Genomic DNA, 24612 nt, shown 5'->3' with positions numbered 1-24612 from the left:
TTCAACCAAACAAGCAGGATAAAAGAGATGTAAAATACTTTTAAATTATAAATAAACAATTAAAATAAAAAAGTTTTGATAAGCTGTAGGGCACAAAGCAAAAATGTACAATTGTAAGGCAACTTGTACAAAGAGTTACAAGTGCACGAACATTTTCAATACAAAATTATTATACTTATTTTTAATTAAATTAAAATTACAAATATGAACTCTGACATGACTGAATAGAACACATACCAATCAAAACAGCATTGTTATTGTCTGTTTAAGAGCTCTCTTTCCACTGTAAATATTTTCGTTTTCAACAAACAAGTTTTGGCTAGTCCGTATAAAGCCACAACTTTTGAAAACATTAAACTTCTGACAATTCAAAGACTGTATTAAAGATTTATCTTTCACTGTACAAATTCTCATCTTTTAGTCATTAATTCTGATATTATTGTACTGAAAACAAATTTCACAATACCTTTTAGTTACAAGTTTAACTCTGACTAGTTTGCTGTGCTTTGCAAGGACAGCTTTAAAATTATGTTTCCTACACTGAAAATGTATTTCCAACATGCACACAGCTATTTTTGATCGGTACTGCCCTCTATTTGCAATAATCGTTTTGCATGCTGCATAAATTTCACTCCCTCACTTCCCTTAATTTACATGGTTTACCCGATTTTCACATGGAAATTATTATACAAGAAACCACCACAAATAGTTGTGCCACACACCCATATGACTCCCTTCAAGCTATTCTACCAAACTATCACTTCAAGTTTAGACAGAAACCTAAGTACCAGTTAACAGGGTGGAGGAAGGCAAAGCAGACTCTGGTCAGGGCAACCAGGGATCCTCACAAAAGTAAATTAGCTGTAAAAAAGTATAAAGAATTAAGAAAACAATATAGTTAATATAATTTAAATGTAAATAAGTGGGAAGTGAAATAAACATGTATAAAATGTTACATGTTAAAGAAAACAAAATATTTAACTTAATTATCAAATGTGAATTACAGGTAAATAAATATACTTGTTAAGCCTAATCAAAATGTGCAGGACAAAGTACATCACAAAGCTCTAATTTAAAAATCCTAACCTAGCAGTAACAGGTACAATATTGGGAGAAATACGTATTTGACAAGAGCAAATGTATAAGATGTTATATTTTGAAAAAGAAAAACAACACAGTTAACCTATTTATATTACACTAAGATGAATTACAGGTAATCCTAAAATAACAAAACCCATGTTATGCCTAACTAATGTTATAGGACAAAGGATACAAGTAAATTTTCATTTCAAGCATGAACTGGAACAATCCAAAAACTACAGATAACAACAATAATAATAATAGTAAAAAAATATTCAAAAACCATAATGGTAAAATGCCTTATCTTTCCAAAGACAGCAGACTATATTTCAAAATGTGAAGGCTCCAAAACCCAAGCTCATTGGATTATCTACATCCTGATGAAGTAAAGCCAATAATTCCCTATTTGAGGACTACCACCTGAAGTTTATGTAAATATGCTGATAGAAGATAACATTCAAAGTGGTAACTTGAAATTCATAATTCAGAATGAATAGCCAAACACAACTGTATTGGTAAAAGTATTAAAAAGTACAAAAAAATGGTAATGAAGTATTAAATTCCATAACTGGGTAGAAATATAAAAATTCTACTTCAAAACAAATTAAATATCACTATTGTATAATAAATACTTAACTTATTGAGCAAAATTGATGCAAATATACAAAAACAACTTGAAGAAAGTACAAATTAAAAATCAAAATATGAGCAATGCCAAACAAGAAGTGATAATTAGGTAAAATATCAGTTACATGGGTATGTAACTACTACTACTGATGGAGATGCAAGAATCAGTTTAACCACGTGAATCAAGGGATGGGTGAAAGTAAAAAGTCTGTGGGATACAAAAAGTTTTTGTAAACAGATGGCAGCACCAAATGAGAATAGCTATGTATAATACCTGGAATAAGAAATCTTGTTAGAAAACAAAATTATTACATTCTTGTACTGAGATGATACAATATACCTCTCTACACTAAAGTCCTAGGAATTTCACCATAAATGTCATCAACATTTACTTATGAGATTTTAACTTATTATAAAAAGCTAGAGCTCCTTCAGAAAAACATTCCTAATTTCTGATAGAGCTGTGGACAGCTTTCATAGTATTCATTATAAGATCTAAAATCCTTCATTTCTTGTGAAGTTTTAGAGGAAATGTGAGAAACTACCTTTTTAGGATAAACTATTATGATAAGTTGATTGTCTATCATTCCAAAATAATGATTTACAGACAAACACATTAAAGTTGATTATTATTTAAAGCAGTGAAACAAATGATGGAAATAAAAAACATTTTAAACAAAAAAACTGTTTTATCATGAAAAGTTAATTAAATTCATTTTCCAATAATTTAACCACTACCTTATGATCGTAACACTCCCAAGTGAGAGTAGCTATCACACATAATAACATCTTTGAGCTAAGTCATAAGAATATATAAATAAAACTATTAAACCTACCTTCTACACATTACAATATCTGTCCAATCTATAGAGAACTAAAAGTTGATACTGCAAATTTTTACCTTCTGGTCAAGAGTTCGAGCTTGACCATACATAATCATAGCTTCATCAGGTGTTGAGCATATCTGTTTATGTAACAAGTAGGCACATACCATAACTCCTGTTCTACCCTGAAAAAAAAAAAAAATATTGTGTGAGCACAAACTTTTGCATAATAAAATATTTACATGCACAAAATACACAATCATAAAATAAAAATTTTGTTGGAATACAAAACCCAACAAAATAAAAACATCAGGCCATGTGAATTTCAATAAAATTCTATATGATAAAAAAAACTAACAGCTGGTAGACTATAAAAATCAAAGGTTTTTCAGAAAAACAAAATATTAACAACAAATATAAAAAACATTGTATGTAATTGCAGCCTTATAATAAGAAAAGAATACATTTCTTTACTAATAATTCTGCTTTTTGTCAATCATAAGGAAAAAAATGAAATGTACAATGGAGGGAGACTTGAATACCTATAATATGTGAATAATTTAGGCACATTATGGAAAAAGATTAACTCTATGAACTGAAACATTCCAAGATAGATGGAAATCATATCACTTATGAATGTAATTATTACATGAATGCCCTAAAACAATTTATCAACATGATAGGTGATGGATATAAACTTTGTCAAGTAAGGCTCAGTGACCCAGGAGTTCAAAATACCATGAAAACAAGTTTTTCAAAAGACGTATATTTGGTGTGTTGAAAAACAACAACAAAAATTAAATTTAGACACCACAAGCCAAGGATGTGATTACTATTAAGCAGATATTCTTTAAACCAAATTTCTATTGTAGGCCTACATCCTCAATATAAAGAACACTCCAACAGAAAAAAAATATATAAAAAAAACATTAAATGACAGTAAAGTTCTGATATCCATTGCCTAACATTTCAAAGGCAAACTATTTATTGCAAAGTAGAAGTTAGTTATATGTAAACAAAATTCACATAGTGATTATTTACTTTTTTGAAATTTATGACAAAAAAAAAAGCAGAAAAACAAATGCCAATCAACACAAAACTTTGGTTAGAAAATCCCACATTTTTATTTTACAAAATCAATGGTCTTTCTTTCCTTCATTACTCTTGCATGTAGCTCACTGTCATTTAATACTGTGAAAATCACATCTTTTATTTTACTCTGAAAAAGAACAAATACCAAATCCTATGATTTTTTTTTATTGTAAAGCGTTTTCTAATGAACCGATTTTAAATATATTTTTTACTTTAAAATTTGACTGAAAGTACCTTTTTCTTTCAGAATTCATAGACCATGCATTATACGTTTTTCTGTTACAAATACTTGAGTTTCTTTGTTGGTAGACCCAAAATTATTACAGTTGCTTTATATACAATCCTGTGCACTAACTTCTTAATCAGAATTACTGGTGATTAGTGATTTTGTCAACAGATGTGTCATACTTTCAGTTTTCATCTTGTTTGATCTGCAATTCCTACAACCAATGGTGTAGCATCAAAAGGTACACAGTATTACATCTACAAATTCAAAAAAAGCTGTGTGCTGTGTACTGCCAGTACTTGTGTGCCTGTTCCAAAATCTGTTCAAGTGTTAACTGCTCCTTATATTACTAGCTTTCTTGGAATCTCATTGGCTGAGGAAAGATCCTTATCACCCCTAAACATTTTTTTCCTAAGGAGAGTAATCAGTATGCAGCTGTTGCAAGCCTTAAGACACATAAATATTTACTTTTTATAATAGATTTAATATATTGCCAAAAAAAAGTGAAATTTTATTGTTAGGTTTATACAATTCTACATTCACAATAGTATATTTCACTCTGGTGAGATTTGCATTTTATTTTCTGCAATTAATCATTTCTCTATGTATATATATAATAGCCAGCCTTGTTCTGTACCTTATGAATGGTTAGTCATAGGATAAAATTACATTTCAAAATATTCTTTTCAAGGGTACAAAAAAATTATTCATTTTTTGAAAATTCTTGAAATTTTATACCAATATCAACACTGGTCAATTAGTCTTTGTATGTCCTCAATTATTAATCTGAGAAAAAACTAAACAAAAATAATATTTATTTTTGTGAGGAAATTTCATAAAATAAACAGGACTTCCTCCATCCACTAATTGAAAGAAATATTCCAAAAATAGCAACATGAATGGAAAAGAAAAAACATGAAGAAAATAATATGTTTAAGTACATACATGTTGTTCAATTTATATGTATGTATGTATGTATGTATATATATATGTATATATATACTAGCTTCACTTGGGTTATTAGGCTGATGTTTTGTTAACTCTGTCAGTGCATGTATTCTGAACAAAATTTAGCATAAACATATAACCTATATATACTTTTGTTGCTAAGTAACGTAACATAAAAGCCATTGTTGGAATGTATTGTTACAAAAACACACTCGTTTTTCTATACATTAGAAGTTGCTATATAAGCAACTATTTTTTCCTATGCAGTTTTTCACTAGCTTGCTCAATTAAAAAAGATGCACACTCATGTTGATAAGTAATACCAAGGTGCATACTCTCAGATACCTTTAGTATGGATGGAAAATTTCAGGTGTCTGGGAAAAGACTCTTGAAGTTATGGCATTCGCACGTCTTTTCTTTGTGATTTAAAAACATGCACACAAACCCATGCATATGGATAAGTAATAATACCCAGGCACACATCCTTAGCATCCACTTACTATGTGTGCAAAATTTTAAGTTTCTAGGTACCTTCCTCTTGAAGTTATGGCAGTCACACACACATGCCCTATTATCATCATAGATGACTTGTGCATACACTTGGAGAAGTAGTAATACCAGATGCACACTACACATACAAGTGTCTGCCTGTTTCTATGCAATTCTTATTTGTAATTTAAGAAACCATTTTTTCTGTAGTTTTTTTTGCTAGCTTGCCTCATTAAAATGAACAATGTGCATGTGGATAAGCAATACCCAGGTGCATACTGTCAGGGTCCATTTAGCATGAGTGCAAATTTTCAGGTGTCTAGGTTCTTTTCCCTTAAAAGATATGGTGGTCACACTTTTTTCTATGTATTAAAAAGATGCACATGCATTTGGACTCACCCTTAGCACACACTTCGTATATGTGTTAAATTTTAAATTTCTTAGGTTCTTTCCTCTTGGAGTATAGCATTTACACACACATACACACACACTCTTATTAATAGTGTTACATGCATGGCTATAATCTATCATGTTACATAAATCAGCAAATAGAATGACCTTATGAAGTAGAGAAACATTTATCAGCTAATTCTACTCTAAAATTTAGTTATTCAAGTTTCAGTCTATTATATCTTAAAAAGCAGAAATTGTCAAATTCTAGTTATTTCTTACACCAGATAAAAGCAAGCAATTTTCAAAACAATGACATCCCAGTTATAGAATATTGTAGTCTTAAAAGTCTTCAATTAACTTTGCAAAAGCCATTTCAAGTTCTGTCTGAAATAATATGTTTTAATAAATACATTATTAACTATAAACTACCTACCTACATAAAACATAATGAAAACTGAAACTTGAATTTCATTTTCACAGAGACAAAACCCAAGTTTATTTTCCAGGGATGTTATGCTTAAGAAATGATCAATCCCAAATACTGCCACTGATAATACAGTTGAAGAAGATAACAGCACTTTAGGTTAATCCAGCATTACCGATACAAACATAAGAGATTACACTAAACAAGCTGTTGGTTCACTTGATGATGCTGGACTGAATATGAAGTTGATGGTGGACGATCTTTGGCCTATGACCAAAGTTAATGGTACACTAACAATTAATACACTAATTTATCCTGCTGAATGGTCTGTAACCCTTTCAAAATCACTAAGACCAGTTTATTTACAGGAGGCCATTTCAAGTCATCCAAAATTTCCTTAAAGGTAAAAAAAGATGATTTCATTAATAATTGAAGGTGTCACACCTTTGTGAATGAGGAGAAAATCCATATAATCTGTTCATGTACTAAAAAAAAAAAAAAGTAAATTTACTGCTTCTTTTGCAAACTGTTTCTTTCTAAATAGAAACCGAAAAGTGTAGGGACATATGACTGAGTTAATATTTGTATTCTTCTGAAGTATCAAGAAATATGTCCTGCAGTCTTAGAAGGAGCTCAATTTTTTTTTTTAAAAAAAAGGAAAACTGATTAATAAAAAATTGTGTACTATTAAAGCTGTAGTGTTATCATTATATCATTATGGTACCATGCCATAATGATTTCAAATAATTCATAATGTAAAAAATTGTCTACAACAGACACTTTGATAGTGCAAAGCCATGTAGCCCTTTTCAACAAGATTTTATCAGAACACTGAACATATTTCACCTTCCCCAAGTATCATTTACTGTAAACATATTACCAAATAGCAATTGAACTGGATCTTTGTAATATTAGAGAATGCTCTATTATTATTTTCATTCTTTGAAACAGTTAATTTATAAACATTACTTTAAAATTGTTGAAAATATTTAACTTTGATAACACATTTAAATAAGTTTAATTTAATGGAAGCAGTTTATTTACCTTCAGAAAAATGCTGCAATAACTTGCAAAACAATCTCATGTAATTTCCAAAAAACAAAATTAACATTACACTAAATAAAATTTCTATGAGCTTTCTTGACTTATTTAGGTGTAAAATATCCATGATCAGTTAGTTCAAAATCTTCCTGTCATCAATTTGTGAACATGCTTTCAGATGATTCTGCACATTCAGCTAAGTTTGCTTTCATTACAACTTTACATTTACTTTACCTTGCAATAACTTAGCATCAGTTCATATCACAAGTTACTATAAACATATTTTAGCTGGATTTTTTCTTTTCTATGGGTTTTATCTTTGTTTATCTTTTGAATCACATAATACACTGAATACTTGTAACTGTTTCAAACTCTGTACACTATTACAAATACTATAACTTTACTGTTTACTTCATTATTATTAAAGAAACTTGCATATGTATAGTTATATTACATAAAGTTACGTCTGTGCGAGTTTATTCATCTGACTGCATACAACTTTCTCACATAAACCAGGATTTATTGGCATAACAAAATTAATTTAAGAAAGCATAGCTTAAATGGCACACATGAAAATGATAAAGAAAATTTAAGCAAAAGGCATGAAAACTATTGCTAATGTTTTGCAGGTCCCAGCTAGTTACAATTATTTATCCTAAATAGTCTCAAGCTCCTAACAGTTTCATATCTATTTTCATTATTTTCATTTTATTTTATTATTTGATTGCTCCTTGAATCCTGTCTAACTATTAAGTCAATGATTTAAATAACCTCACAAAAACTTTATGAAGATTAGGGTACACAAGATATTGAATTACATTATGTGACAGCTGCCCACATGAATTTCTTACAAATGTTTTTATTTCATTTTTAAGTTTCATTATCTAACCTAATGTTTTCCATTTTTACAATTTAGCTTATTTTATTTAAAAAATATCATAATTAAAAATAATATTTGGCCTTGAGATCTTTTAAACTGAGCTATAAAATTTAGAAACCTATTTTCTCATTATGCTAATCCAAAAATAATTAATGCTGCTCTTAAAGATGTATTTTAAAACAAAAATATGGATCATACAATAGATTAGAATATTTAAAAACTGCTACAATTTACCTGGCTTTCTAACTTAAAGATTCACAGGTGAGAAGAGCAATGTCTTTAATCCAAATGCATCAAGCTCTCACAATGAAATATGAGCTTTTACTGCTAAAGCAAAACAATCCTCGAACTTAGGTAGTGCAGAAATTATCATTTTCTAACACTGAAAATGTATTTCCAATAGGCAATTACCACCTCTCAACTATCGACTTTTATTTACCCTCTAGGCATTGGTAAATGTTTTAAAAGTGCATCAGACTTTCATAACCCTACTTTTTTTTTTCATCATTAGAGCAACACGTGATCATGTGACCACCCTCCACCAATCCCATAAGCACTCTCTAATCTTATGGCACAATCCTCATTTCAGAATTGGCATTTGCAAACTCAAAAACATCAACAAGTCAGCAGAAAATGGGTGAGGGAGGTAACTACCTATCAGAAATACATTTTCAGTGTTTGATATCATTAACTTCCAACATGGTATTAGCTCTGATCCTCCATAGCTAAAATTCCACACTGGAAAGGTAGAGGGGCTGCTGAAGGTATAAAAACAAATAATAAATTGGAGAGCAATTGCTATAAAAAAGCAGGTATGCCACAATAAAAATGTGACACCTGTGAGGTATATACTACTTCTAAAACAGGTACACTCTTCATCCAGTAAAGATAAGATACATAGGGTGGAGCTGAACAGAATACATGGCTAGGACTAGAGAAACATACAAGAATAAGCCAAGTGTTGTCCACCCAGCAGAAACCATCCAGAAGAACACCTTGGGATACAACATATGCCAAGGGTGGTCCAAGGACAAAAAAACAAAAATACCTTGCTTAGTTTGTAAAAGTAACTCATGCAATCTGCCTGAGGAAAACATACAGACAAAGCACTCTGGATTGATATCAAGATAGCCAAGTGATGTGCATCCAGGCAACTATACCTCGGGAAGCTCCTTGAATACAATGAATTATTTCAAGAGTGATCCATCTGGACAGGAAACATCCAGTGGAAGCACCTTACATAACAGAGTTTGTGTCATACTATGTAGAATATACAGCACAACAACAATAGATAAATTCAATAAATGCACAACATTCAGAGATAGCCCCTTTGTGTGTGCATGCATATTGGATTACACCAAGTGCAGTCCATCTAGCCAAAACAACTTTCAGTGGAAATGTCTTGCATAACAGACTGCATGCCATTTATATGTATAATAAACAGGATAATGATGATAGCCCTCTTCTCACTGAAAGAATACATATAGCTGTAAGACAGCATTATTCTACAAAACCCACAAAAAACCTCCAGTCCACCACTCCAGCAACTAGGAACTAGAAAGAACTCCCATGCTCCATTGAAAGAAAGAGGAGGGGGGGGAATGTGTTGAGAGATCTACAGGAACAACCCAATGGAGATAATGCAATGGATGTCTATGTTTCCATATTTTGAAAAGCAAAAAGACCGATTGTAAGAATCATAGGTTAGTAAGACAGGGCAGCTATTTAAAAAGCAACAACTAAAACAGGCAAATCTTGAATACACAAGCAGAGGAAGAGTTAGAATAACTAAGGAACAGAAGTGCAGGAGGGATCGGAAGCCTGAGAAAAAGACAAAAGGCTAAAACAGCTTAAACCTCTGATACAAAGACAAAGTAAAAGGAACAGGCAATGAAAGATGTGGCACAGGTATGATTTTCTGAGCTGAGGTATGGGACCAGACAAAAAACATGCAGGGGTAAGGTCTGTGGCTCCATAAAGGGTCAGAGAAGAGAGAATCATGTCAGAGCCAGCCAATTCAGATCAACCAACACAGAACACAAAAAGGAAGGGTATGGATAATAGGAAAATACCCTGAACAGGAGGAGTCTGAACAAAGGGTAGACATACAGAGGCAAGAGACTAGAGAAAAATCACTCTGAAACAAGGAATGTGAAAACATCTGGATGAAAAAAATATTAGACTGAGATTGTGAATGAATAAGGAGGGGACAGGACAGATAAGGGCAAGGTGCATTATTCCAGTAAAGGCCAGAACAAAAAGAACCACAACTGAGTGGCCAATACAGAAGAACCAGCAGAGCACAACAAGGTATGGTCCCGACAAAGACTCAGAAGATAACAAATTGACGAGCAGGAAAACAGGTTAAAACACCTACAATCTTGACTGAAAGTATCTACCTCCACAGTTAAAAGGTGAGGAACTGAGGACTAAAAGGAAGAAATTGTGGCATACCAGTGGATAGGAAGCATCTACCTTTTGAGAACACATTCACAAATTTGTGATGATGAAGAGACCACTCTGTGGAGAACCTGGTGAGGATGCAATAAGAGACTGACAACAGGAATCAGAATTCAGGGAGCATGATCCAGCAGAATAGTCACATTAAGGTCAGTGGTCCAATACATGAAATTCAGAGTCTGACCAAACACAGATCAGTATACAGTTCTCCCTTTCTAGGTTATAAAACTAACAATAGTGGAATTGCAGAAAGAACCAAAACCATTCTACCCCACAAGAAAGGATACAGAGCCCAATGAACTATAAAGGAACCAGGATGTGTATATAAAAGAGTAGCCTTGTATATAAATAAAAACACTTATGAGAAATTGAGGAAAATGAGATATTGAAAGAAATTGTGAAGCAAATTCCACTGACTGAGAATTATTCAATGAAGGGAATGCAGGTATGTCCAAACTAAGGGTAAGAGCACCTCCAACAAAGACCGTATTCAAAGAGAGATAGAACCTTGTGGATAGAAAAGGAGAAGAGATGGAAAACATGACTGTCTGCTCAGTATCCTGGAGCCAAAGAGGAGAAGTCAACTGATAATAAACCCCAAATGCATAAGATGATATGATGGGTTAGTAAAGGACTCTCAAACAAGAAACCCACTTGACAAGCTTCTCAAAGAATGAAGCAAGTGTGAGTGAGTGACTTACCTGGCATAGGATGAGATAAGCAGTAGTCTGTCATCATGAAATGCAAGTCTGAAGATACAATGAGTGAAGATGAAATGAAAAAATATACCACTCCATAAAACATACAGACAGATCACCCAGAAAAGGAAGACAAAACTCATCCAGAGGAACAAAAGAAAGTAATATTTAACTGGTGAGAGGTAGAACTATGGTGAAGCAAGGCAATGGCAGATAAGTATACATCCAGAAAAGATCACAAAAGGAAGAATAAGAGTTAACTTTTGGTTGAAAGGGCTCATTAAATGGCTCAATTTTGTAGTAGGACACAAATAGAATAAGCAAGACAACCCGACAAGGTTCGATCCCAAGGAAGAGGGAAGGAGACTTGAAGAACAAAACTGAAGTCAGAAACCCTTAAAGGGAGCCCCAAAAAATGAAGATGAGGTGTAGCCAGAAAGGCTACTTAAGAAAATTAATGAACTAAAACTTAAGAAATGTGAAGTCTACAAATAATTTAAAAATAACACACCTGCAAAAAATGGTAGATAAAGAAAGGAGCCCTAAATTTTCTACTTAGAACAGCCAATTGTGGTTCTAAGCAAAGTTAGTTATTGGTCAAAACTGAAATGAGATTTGTTTGACAGAGAATTTTACATGAGTAATATAGTAAAACATTTTTAACAGCTGCAAAATAATTATACAGGCTACATCATCATAGATTAAAAAAATTTTCTGTAATCACACCAAAGACACCACTACCAGTTCTGTGACTTACTAGTCAATCTTCAGCAATCTTTAAATCTCCACAACACATGCAACTTCTATCACTTGTTGTTAATGATAAACTTGTTCACATAATGACAAAGATCATCTGATTGATAAATTCAAAGTAATTACTTTCTTTTGCAGTAATTTTATGAAATTTCTGTATTGTAAGATTTTATGCGTTATATCATACGTTATTATGATACTTAAAATTAAGAGAATGAAGTTCCTAACTAAAAAAAAAAAAAAATTCAAAATATATTACAATAAGTTAAGAGTCTGTATTTTATTTAAAAAACAAAGAAAAAGAACTAAAACACACCTTCCCAGCTTTACAATGGATGGCAGCAACATTATTCTTGTCATCAGAAATCCAGTGATCAACATCTTCACAAAATGGCTTCATTAACTCAAGTCTTGGTGGGTTATGATCATCAAAAGGATACTGTGCTACCCGTTGATGAAATTTTCCTGTGTCATAGTTTCTTTCTGAGCAACTGAATGAAAAAACAAACGTTCATTTTGACAATACGTAAAATTCATGTTAACATTTGTACAATGTTGTTCAATGATTCCTTTCTCATTATTTTTGATAACTTCAGGTACATTTGTATGGTGCATAAAAGCACAAATATGAATACACAGTGTTTTTATTTAGTGATTTTGAAAATAGAGCTGCTTTCGGTCAAGTCTGCAAAGTAATCCAATATATTCTACAAACACATATAGTACCCTCGAATAATAAAGCACTATTTACAATATAAACAAATTGGAAATTTGGAAACCTGCAAACAGGATCCTAAAATAGTGAGGAAGCAAGGCTGGAAATACTTTGAATGTTATATATTCAAACAACAAGCTCCTATTTTTGCTCCATGCTGTTATCCAGAAATACATTTTGAGAGTCAAAATATTAATTTAGTTTCAGTAAATAATATCTACAACACCTGCAGCCTTGTTTCCTCACTTTTTAGATCCCTATATGAAAGTTTTCAAATTCTCAAACAAATCATCATGACAATCTCCAACTAACATGATCATGTAATTTGTAGCTACAGTAAAATCATCATGAACTGTATCAGCTAGCTACAATATATAAAGCAATATTTACCTGTAGTTGAGCATAAAAACCAGAATACAAGGAGTAAAAAAAAGTTAATACACAATTAAATTTTATTACACAATTTTATAGAATAATTAAAAACATTAAGGTTTTATTTAAAGTAATATTTTAGACAAATATGTTTTATTTAGAAAGGCTTCTTTTCCTCTGATAAATTTTTTTTTATATACACAGTGGGGATTGTGTTTTAGTCTAGGCACATCTTTTCCCACTAAGAGGAAGAGATGCCTTTCCAAATAAAACACATTTGTCTAAAACATTACTTCAAATAAAACCTTAATGTTTTTAATTATTCTATAAATATTGTGTAATAAAATTTAATATTGTGTGTATTAATTATTTTACTCCTTCACTTCATACATTATGTAAAGGTTAGCTCTCTAATTTCTCTGATTGTAACAACACATTCAATATCTAAGTTTCAATCACCTAATGTTCATCTATCACTGGTTGGTGATTCCAGTTTCACCCTGTACTCAAGCTTTCTAAAGAAACACCAAATATTTGTTAGAAAGTTAACTTCAAGGAGCAAAACAATGTTTATACTTAATGTTTTTAACTCATTCAGAATAGAGAAAAAACGTATAGGACTTTTCAATAACCTTTGACCTTCACACTACTTTATTTTGTATTATACAAAATGTTTGGGTGCAAAATATGAAACTGTTTTTGTTATAGGTTGACATAGAGTAAAGAGAACAAAAATAATTACAAAACAGGACAGTTTGAGTGAATATTCTTTTCCTTGCAAGTCTAATTTGCACACTTTTATGTGCATTTTTATGTGTACAGCCTACACAGTCAGTAGCAAAAGGTTTTAATGTGTTGTTTGTATGGAATCTTTACTGTTTAAGGTTCTTTTTGCTCAAATGTTATATGAGGGATTAGTTCAATTCCTCACAATCCCTATTACAAACCACTGTCATGATTTACAACTAAGTGAGAATAACTGAATGTTCACAATACTTTGGAACTTAGTGGTTAACCATCAAAGAACCAGGTAACTTGCAGAATAATCTTTGAATTTACACTATCACATACACATTCTTCACAATCTGGTCTCATGGATTAACAAAAAAAGCTACCAAGTTAATTTTTTTTAAACAACAGAGAAAGGATGTCACAAATGCGTATTAAAAACAAACAGTAAAACAATATAAAATGCATGATGCATCATATTTCACTATCATTGTATTTCACCCTTACATGAAATATTTTATGAACAATTCTTAGTGACACGTAGCTTTAAATTACCTTCTTTTCAATGTGAAGGATGTTTTCAGAGTTACATTTCTGTTTAACTAAAATGTTCAGTTTGTGAAAAATAAAATAAAATAGTAAAACAAGTAAAAAAAACTAAACAGGCACACATATTAAACATTTATTTTTACTTCTCAAAAATGCAAAATTGCTCATTTTAGATTAAACAAATTTGTCTGGTAAACAATGTAAAAGAAAATGCTTATGAGGACTATACCTGAATTAACTATAGTAAAATCATTAGAAAACTACTGTCACTATGACAATCAACATTTTAGGAGAATACTGCCAACCTGACATTTGTTGCATTTTATGAGGACTTTCTTTACTGAGCTAAACTCATTGTCTTCTTCTTCTCGTCATGAATTCTGACAACACCATAATTTGTATGAATTTGACTCAACTTGTGTAGTTTATGCAAGAATATACATAGTTTAAGTTTCTAGATACAGAATATTCCAATCACAAAAGTAAAAGGTACCATATAACAGTCTACCTTTCACTTGATATCTATATCATTACCTCAAAAGAAACGTTAAGACTTAAAACTGCATTTAAAATTTAATTTTGTAATTGCCTAGTACCTCATACAAATAATGCAAATTATTTTACCAAAGTACTGTAAGTTATATTATAACATATACAAATCTCAGTTTTTTTTTGTTTTTTTAACACACACTACCATTGTTGAGACTCAAAATCAAAACATGCAAGAAAAACTGCATTTTGTAGTTTTAAAATAACATATTAAGCTGTTGTTATTAAGTTATTAACTTTACTCTACCATAACTGGTATAGAATAAATCTTTAGTAAGGGGGGTATCTCATGTAATTTTTCAAGATTGTATGCAAGTGTCCTGCATGTAGTGTAACACTGTTGTTAAGCAAATGTCAAACTTGTACTTATTATTTTACTCTAGTAAAGGTTACATATGCTACTAGCTAAAAATACTTGTCACTTTAATTTGATATATATTCTCCATGTAAGTGAGTAGCACAGATACTTGTATAAATTTCAAATTATAATTTTTTTTTCTCATTAATGTTAGTTGTAAAATTTATTGATGATAAACAGCACTAGATCCTGGTATACCAGACTCCTAAATTTTTCTCCAAGTTTGAGTGGTATATTAAAATTTTTTTGTCCTCATCCTGTGCAAACTTGGATTTGAATTCCTCCTGACCTTGTCCCTCTCCCCTGCAGCCATAGGCTGGTTAGTTATGTACAGTTTTGGAACATTTGTGAATAAATTTTTCTATACTTGTTCACTTGTGTTTCTTTTGCTTCCAAGTAATCCAGATGAACAGGGGGAAGAGAGATTGAGTTTATCTATAAAAAACTTAAACAACAAATATACCTTGAAAAATAAAAAATACTCCATTTTGTGAGAAAATGAAAAAAATATTCAAAATAGGCATCTGACTTAAGTTAAAACGTTGTATATAAAAATACCATGCACTTTCTTATTTTTGCTACTTATGAAAGCATGTGCAGTTTCCATATAACATATTAGACAAGGTCATTAATTTCTTTTTGTTCTAGGCATCTACTGTTCTTTGTTATTCACCTAAAATAGCATCTTCTGTCTTCAAATTAAAAAGATAACTGCACATTCATTCACAGTCTGCAAATTTATAAAAGTTATCTTTCATACTAGCAGTCAGATGGTTCTTAAAGTGATGAATTCTCTTATTTGGGAATGATAAGCATGTGGGTAGCACTAGTCACTTGCAGTAAGTCTGACATTAAGAGCTAAATAAGTAAACACAAGATTTATCCAGTCTGGGAAAGAATAGAGTTACTGTTATCTATGATCAGAATTTATATAAAACATCTTTAAAACTAACTTTCCAGAAAAGGCAACTGTCTGTTGTGGCAGGTAAAAGTTAACATTTTATTAAAATTAATGTCTTTCCAATAACACTTCTCTCAAATTACAGCTATTACTTGAGTGCTTGGGTGTATTTTATTTTCCCATCCAAGTATTGCTTTGTTTTTTTGTTTGTTTCAATCTTTTTTTATTCCACATTTAATTGCCCTTGGCAATATCTCGTGACACTCTTCACCTACATCAATATGCTCTCTTATCCTGGTACTGTATAGAAGCATCTCCTTCAGATAATACTGTCACTTTTTTAAGAATAACCCAATCTGTAATCTCTAGCATCAGCTCTTAGGGGGAAGGAATAATAAAATGTTAACTTCCAAAACATACTTACCTTACACTACAGCTAGAATCCCACAATGGATCAACTGTTGAGAGCATCCTCTATACAGAATATATTTGCATAGATCAAAAGCATACTAAAATAAAAAAAATAAATACAAGATTAGCAACCTTCTGGAAAATCTCACTACATCTATAACATCTTCATCCAGAAACTAAATCATGCAATGCAGTTGGAAGTTAACACATCCATCACCACCACTGATCAGCCCCAAACCAGGTAGGTAAGCCAAGATCCCATTCCTCAAAATTTGAATTATGGGCAATGGCCTCTGTATCCTACCTGGTGGCTAAGACATTTGGTCCACTATATAGGCATGCACATGTATGAGGGGATTTCAAACTGTAGCCGTAGAGTGTGTGTTCATTATCACTGGAATCAAGAACCAAAAGTAAATAATGCCAAATTGAACAAACCATTTCCTCAACCTGATAAGTTTGAAAGAAAACACCCCAAACTCAAAACAAAGATAACCCAGAAGAAACAATATGAATCAATTTTCATTTCCACTCATTCAAGGTAATGAGGGGAATAAATCTCTGGGAACTGAAGGATCACAATGAATAAAAAGTCATTTCATTGCAATCCTAAAAGATTTAGTGCAGGCAACATATCAACAAACAAGACGAGCATTAACCATCCTTTCTAATGTCTTACAGAGACAGCTCGTCAAAGCAATTGGACGGTAGTTTGAAAGAATCTTGGGATCTTTCCCTGGCTTAGAGAAAGGTAAAATAATAGCCTGGTGCCAGGCATCAGGAAAAACATTCTCCTGCCAGATCCGGTTGAAAACAATCAGAAGGACATCAAGAGAAGCAGGAGATAGATGGTGCAACATGTCATAATGAATATCATCAAGTCCAACAGACGTACTGGCAGACCGATGAAGGGCCATTTTTAGTTCCACCAGGGTAAAGGGACAATTATAGTCAAAGAAACAGTCAGTTCGAAAGGAAAGAGGTGATCGCTCTGCCCGAGTCTTGATGGCCAGGAAGGTGGAGGAACAAGCAGAAGTGCTAGATACCCGGCAAAAGCTTTCACCTAGAGTGTTAGCAATGTTCCGAACATCAGTCACCTCCTGACTATCAGAGAGTAAGATCGAGAGAGGGACAGAATTGTAGTGCCCATTAACCTTTCGAATCCTGTCCCATATGATCTTGGAACTGGTGGTAGAAGATATGCTGGTTGTGAACTTAATCCAAGATTCCTTCTGGCTTTGGCGTCTTACCCACCTAGCATGTGCACGGGCCCGTTGGAAAGCAACCCGGTTTAAAAGTGTGGGATATCTACGAAAAGTATCCCAGGCCCGCGTTTGAGCCTTCTGTGCTAAGTGGCAAGTAGGATTCCACCACGGACGAGGATATCGTGGAAAACGTGTCGAGGTTTTAGGAATACACCGAGCAGCTGCATGTGTAATACAGTCAGTTACCGCTGCTACAGAGTCGTCTATTGATGACCGATTTACGATGGCAGGATCAAGTTCTGCGAGAGCAGTGAAAGTGGACCAGTCTGCCTGATCCAGACTCCACCGGGTCACGCGGGTAGGGTGGCATCGACCACGGCCAGTCTCTCTTAAAAGGATCGAAAAATGATCACTGCATAGTGGATTACTGTCAACCCTCCATGAAAAATGGAAGAATAATGAAGGGGAGCAAACTGAGAGATCAATAGCAGTAAAGGACTGACTAGGTGCATGAAAGTAAGTGGAAGAACCAGTGTTGAAAAGAGAAAGATTGTGATCAGAGAGCATCCGCTCTACAGATCGGCCCCTCCCATCAATAATAGCACTTCCCCAGAGGGGATGATGTCCATTAAAATCCTCTAGGATTAGAAATGGAGATGGCAACTGTTCAACGAGAGCATCAAGATCTGATTGATCATATGCCTCTCCAGGGGACAGGTACAGAGAACAAACAGTGATGGTATGACCCAAGGAAACACGGATGGCTACAGCCTCCAAGGGTGTGTTGAGTGACAAAGACAGGGTGGGCACGTGTTGATCAACCAACAGTGCCACCCCTCCATGTACTTGACCATCACACAACCTGTCATTTCTGTACAGAGAAAACTGCCGAATGGAGACAGTATCAGCAGTTTCGAGAAATGTTTCTTGTAAAGAAAGACAAACAGGATGGTAGGAAGCAATCAGCGTTTTGATATCATCCAGATTAGAACGTAAACCTCAACAGTTCCATTGTATCAAGGTGGCTATTTTTTAGAACGGGTAGGTGAAGTGGCTGGAGAACCCTTCGGTTTACAACCACGTCTTTTTTCTTTACTGACTTTAGTCGGAGGAGGTCTATCAACCTCCATGTATCCTGCTCTGGGTCGGGTGGGCAGGTTTTTGTTATTGGAAGGGGAATCCAGTGACTGAGGACGCGAACGAATAATTGTTTTGTCTCTTGTGGTGGGAGAAAAAGATGTATCAGAAGAAATGCCTGTATTTGAAACTGAAGGACGTGGATCTTGAGGCTTGTTGGAAGGTATGGAAGGAACAGAGATGGGTGTGGAAGTCAATTCATCAACCTTTTTAACCACGGAGGTCAAAAGGCTTTTCATTTGTTTTGAAAACGATTCTCTTGGAGGCACAGAGAGATCTGTCTGCACTCCCACTGTAGTTGTGGAATGAAGTGCAGCAGCATATGTCGAGATGAAGTTGTGGACAGCAATTTCCGAGCCTCAGGATAACTAATGTTATGTGTCGTTTTCAAACGCTGCACCTCTTTTTCCTCCAACCATTTTGGGCAAGAATGAAAGTAAGAGAGGTGAGAACCATTGCAGTTTACGCAATGTGGGTTCATGTCACAGTCATAGGCATCGTGGTCCTTGCCTCCACAACGAGCACATGTCAGGGAACCATAACAAGATGTCTTTGAGTGGCCAAATCTCTGACATTGGAAACATCGAAGAGGGTTTGGTATGTATGGCCGAACCCTGCAAATGAGATGACCTGCCTTGATGGTGGCAAGTGCGTGGTGAAGTAAATGTTAAAAGCGAGGGTATTTGTTGGCAGTGTAACTCCATCTTTGCAGTGGAGATCGCCTCACTGCAGAAACTCCTTGAGTGGAGAGACCAGCGAGAATCTCTGACTCTGGAACGTTCTTCAAATCCCTTTCAACAATAACTCCTCATGAAGAATTCAAGGTAGCATGGGGTGTAACCTCAATAGGTATATCCCCAATTGCCTTTGAATTCAAGAGGAGTTCACTGTGTTGGGATGTGGATGTTTCAACCAATATGTCACCAGATCGAAGTTTCTTTACTGACTTTGGAGAGCCAGTAAGTCCCTCTTGTCCCTTTTGAATAAAAAAGGGGACATTTGCCCTAAAGGTTTTTTTGAAAGAGAATGTAATATAAGAAAATGAGGTACGTGTGTTACTGATGTTGAAGATTGCTGTTCTGAGTATTCAAGACGTGGTCGCTTACCCATTGACTGTTTTTTACAATTTTATTTAAATTTTTGGAGGATCCATGGGAAAAAAAAAAAATTTAGGTACCCACTGACCCCACCCACCATGGAGCCCTACAAGGGCACGCACTACAAAGTCATGCAAGGACAATGCAGCAACGCCAGGGTTTCGTGAGCACTAAACCCAAACACCGGCATCAGGCACAATGTCCACAACACCGTTGAGAACTTCCAACACTGGTACTTGGTTGACTCTAGCCCAAGTGGACCAGCCGATTGACCCAAGGGGGGCCACCCAAAGGCCGCCTGTCTACAGGAATTTGAGGCCAAAGTGGTGTGTTAGGATTGGACCCCTCAACCACCAAGATCCTCTCCTCTCCTTCACGGGTCGCCACCCACGGCAAACACGTGGGTGGATGTTTAGATCCCAGAGAAGGTAACCAGATAGAACAGAACCTTCCCTGAAAGGTCCCCTCACCACGTACAGGAATCCACACCAAGGGATCAAAAAAGTCCACTGCAAAAACTTTGATGAATCATAAATTCAGCTGGTAAAATCTGGTTGGGCTGAGACAACTTATTTGCCACCAAATTCATTCTCCTAGTAAAATGTTATGAAGGGAGTGGTCCCAATATAGAAGATCCATGGTTCAAAAAGAGAGACATGGACTAAGTGCCCGCTTGACAGACAACATAAGACACCAATGTGGAATTGTTAGGGTGAAGCATAACAGCTTTGCCACTCAATAATTCTAGGCCCTGAACATTGCTTTTTGAACAGCAAGAAGTTTTATAACATTGGTGTGAAGAGAAGCCTTGTCCATACACTCTGGAATTCCTGTGTGTTAGAGACTGTGGACTGGATCAGTTTTGAAAAAGTGATAACATAATCTGAATGAGATGCTTATATACAGTACCAGTATAAAGGGAGCATTGACATTGGCAGAGAATGTCATAAGACAAATATTGCCAATGGCAATTAAGTGGGAATTAAAAGACTGGATTACCCAAAAAAACAGACCAATATTCAGATGGGCAAAGGAAAAGAAACTAACAGTTGAGTACAAGCTGTAGTGTCAGTAAAGGTAAGCATGTTTTGAAATACAAATTTTCATTGCCTGTATTTAATAAAGAGTGTTTATTGTGACAGTAAATTTGTGTTCAGTCTCTCTACTTTTCATAATTAATGGTCAGAATTTATAGTTTGGTAGTAAATATCTTAATCTCCTGCTATTTAGTGAACCTGTTTTATCACCCTCAGGAGAAATCAATTTTGTCTAAAAATATCTAAACAAGATCAGTGAACTTGATAGTTTCAAAAAGCAAAAACTGGTCAGACTAGAGTAGTGAAAACAGCACACAAAAACTGGTGTAATAACCACACAACTTCTGGTAGCAGGCCTATAGATTCTAACAAGAGATGGTATTGGTCATGTCATATTACACATACTAATTATAAAATCAAGAACTGTCTTTGCAAAACATAATATAAAATGTTACAGTTTTTAAGTAATACTTCAGATTTTAAAACAGCAGTATGATTATCTAACAAAACAAGTAATAGTTTGCCTAGTAATAAAACAAATTAAACAAAAACAATAAAAGCACTTGGGTTAAAAGATTTCATACATTTATCTAACAATGCAAGAAATAATCATCCATTAATATAATATCAATTTAATTATATCTGTAACAAACTTAAGAAAAAAAATACTTACAAAATCTCATTTTGGTAAAAGTTATCTATGGAAAACTGTCACAAACAACTAGTGACACAAACTGGATACTAGTGTATAAAACAATGATATAAGATATGGTTTCATTGCTTTAGTCTATTGGCACATATTTTAGTATCAAAACAAATAGAGTCATAAATGTGCATGAATATATAAATGCACATACATTTCAAAAATTTGTGATCTTGAAATATGGATCAAGAAAGATTTACTGTGATATGTTAAACAGGTACAACCTTAAATATAAATACCATACAACAACAAATTTCATATATAAATCCATATATTTATCTTTGAACTATATAATAAAAGTAGGTGTGTGTGTGTGTGTGTGTGTGTGTGTGTGTGTGTGTGTGTGTGTGTTTATACAAATACATCAACTCTACCAAGAGTTGTATTCAACACAAAATTTGAGAACAAAAAATTTCAAGTATAACCGACGCTGCTCCTTTCCATCATCATACTATAAAAGTTAACACTCCTCTACACTCACAACTACACACTAGTTGTTTATCACTTAGAAATAAACTGTTTAAATAATTTTAAGACATGTTTTTCTAACTTAAAAAAATCCATTTAATATTTGTAACACAGCAAACACAACCATGAAAGCACCTGCAATAAAAATTCTAAAACCATACAAAAACATAAATGATTTCTCACAAAATGTTGATTTAAAAAAATAGAAATAAATTCATAATAGTAGCAATAAATTTGGTACACACAATTTCCTCAAATCACTTAACTAATAGTCATGAACCAAAAAATTGTTACCTGGTGATTTAAGTAAAAGACAGTGCACTTTTAAAACTTACCATTATCCAGCAAATTTTAATGAAATTGCTTATTTTAAATTTTGGAAAGCTTTTATCACATTTATAAAATGTTTCTTAGTTATTCATAAAGAAAATATAATATCCACATGTAAAAACACTTGCTTATAACCAAAACTTAATGTACAATAACATTTTAATTTTACTTAACAGATGAGTTTGAAATTACACTAAAAATATGTTTATACTTACAGGTTGTATATTTTATAATGGTCTTTATGTCTGGTTTCTAGAAACCTATCAAATAAGAGATAACAAATGAAAATATCTTAAGATTTAAAAAAATAATAATTCCAGTATAACTAATATGTTTAATCCTGTATATTGAAAACAAAAGTAATTACAAAACTAATATATTCTAGCAACAATGCACATGTATCCTAATGTTGCAGTATATTCTCTTAAATATTCCTTACAACTTATTACCAGGATTCAAGAACAGTTTTTGGCAGATTATGGAATACTAGCATTCAATCTTCAAAGGGTTATGTTTACTTCGAGTCTCATGGCAAATGATTTTCATCTTCCGTGTTTAAACCTTCTTCAAATTAACGATTTTCATACCACATGAAAAAACTTCAAACTCACAAGCACTGTTATTACATTAGCAGTTTTGTATGAGTTGTAGCCACCACTCTATAAAAGTTGTTGTTCTTACAAGGCATATACTGAAATATAAACCAATCTGCAAGATCGACAAAAGTTTACCAAGACTGAACACCACAACAACACCAGCTAAGTCAAGTGGAACAAAAAAAACTCCTCAGCATAAACAAACAATGAACACTTCAAAGATTCCAATGTCAAAACCCATCAAACTATTACTTGAGATAAATATCTACACTTCAATGATATATAATTTTACACAAACATACTTATTGACAAACTAACAACCCAAGTTATTACACAGAATGATTATCTTTCATAAATAACACCTCTAAAAAATACAAAAAGACTATAAAAATACCTAATAATCTGGAGCTCTCTTCCAAGAGATCACTATATATCTTCTGGATGGTTAAATAAAAACAAAATCCATAATCACACTGAACTGTACACAAGTATGCACTGTTTGAGTTACAGAGACATAATAGTACAATCATCTGACAATACTGTTATTATATCCAGAAGCGATAGCACAAATAGGTCATAAGTGTGTAAATTTAAATACTATATTTATGCTTTACGTGTTCAGCTTTCACTAAAAACGTTTAACATAAATAGTATAATTCTGTTCATTCTGGTGCCGACTCTGAATTTGGAAAATCTACTCATTATATTTGAAAATATGTTGCAAAATTATTACATGAACCAATATATGCAGGTCATAAGTTACAATTATGTAACAGCCTCAGCATAAATAGCAAAAAGTCTACCAAAAATTAAAAAGCATGACAAATGCAAGACAGAAGTTTCACAACTACTATCAGAACCTTATCTTCAGATTTTTGTTTATTCCAGATATTTTAAGAGTGTTTCATAGGCAGACATGCACACCCACTTAAGACAACACCCCCAGTATGTATTGGAAATGTATATATTCATTATAAATACATTAAATGAATATTAGCTACCATCTCAAACAAAATGAGTGCATTTATGATACTAGCTGCCATTGAAATCACAAATATGTTGATTAAATTTTACTTGCAAAAGTTGTTTTCAGTTCTAAAATTGTTTTTGGCATTATAAATGCCAACCTTAAATGATACAAAATAAGAATTCCAGCCTAAAAAAAACAAAAAAAACTAATGTAAGCAGAAAAATGGAAATAATACAATTTCTACAGTCACTTTCCTGTTATAAACAATGCTGCAGTCTACAAGGTAAAGCATCTGAAATGATAAATTAATTTTCACTTATTTGGAATTTAACAAATGGGCAGACAACAGTATATTCAAATTTAAATTTTGGCAACATCCATACTTGGATAAAGTTCAGTTACATATTTAATGCTATTTTGTTTCGGTTATTTTCATATTTAACTTACTTTACAGGTAATCTTTAACTATTAATATTGACTGCCATTTGTTGTTTGTGGTCTGTCCATCCCTAATTTTTCTTCTATATATTGATGTTTAAGGTGTTTATGC

General features: G+C 33.1%; 1 protein-coding gene across 11 annotated transcripts in view; it reads right to left on the bottom strand.

The window, feature by feature from the left end:
* LOC143229393 (phosphatidylinositol 3,4,5-trisphosphate 3-phosphatase and dual-specificity protein phosphatase PTEN-like) overlaps positions 1-24612 on the bottom strand; it is an 86551-nt gene that overhangs the window by 32644 nt on the left and 29295 nt on the right. For all 11 annotated transcript variants that reach the window (XR_013015846.1, XR_013015848.1, XM_076461664.1 and 8 more), the window contains 3 exons: positions 22712-22756; positions 12252-12426; positions 2609-2716 (listed from right to left, as the gene is read on the bottom strand). Coding sequence is in view for 9 of the 11 variants with exons in the window: in XM_076461664.1 (XP_076317779.1) it covers positions 2609-2716; positions 12252-12426; positions 22712-22756 (328 nt within the window). In the remaining 2 variants the exon portion in view is untranslated. The remainder of the gene's footprint in view (positions 1-2608; positions 2717-12251; positions 12427-22711; positions 22757-24612) is intronic.

This window comes from Tachypleus tridentatus, chromosome 10 (genome assembly GCF_004210375.1).
Source record: "Tachypleus tridentatus isolate NWPU-2018 chromosome 10, ASM421037v1, whole genome shotgun sequence".
NCBI classification, from domain to species: domain Eukaryota; kingdom Metazoa; phylum Arthropoda; class Merostomata; order Xiphosura; family Limulidae; genus Tachypleus; species Tachypleus tridentatus.
This window is presented reverse-complemented; position numbering and strand designations above follow the sequence as displayed.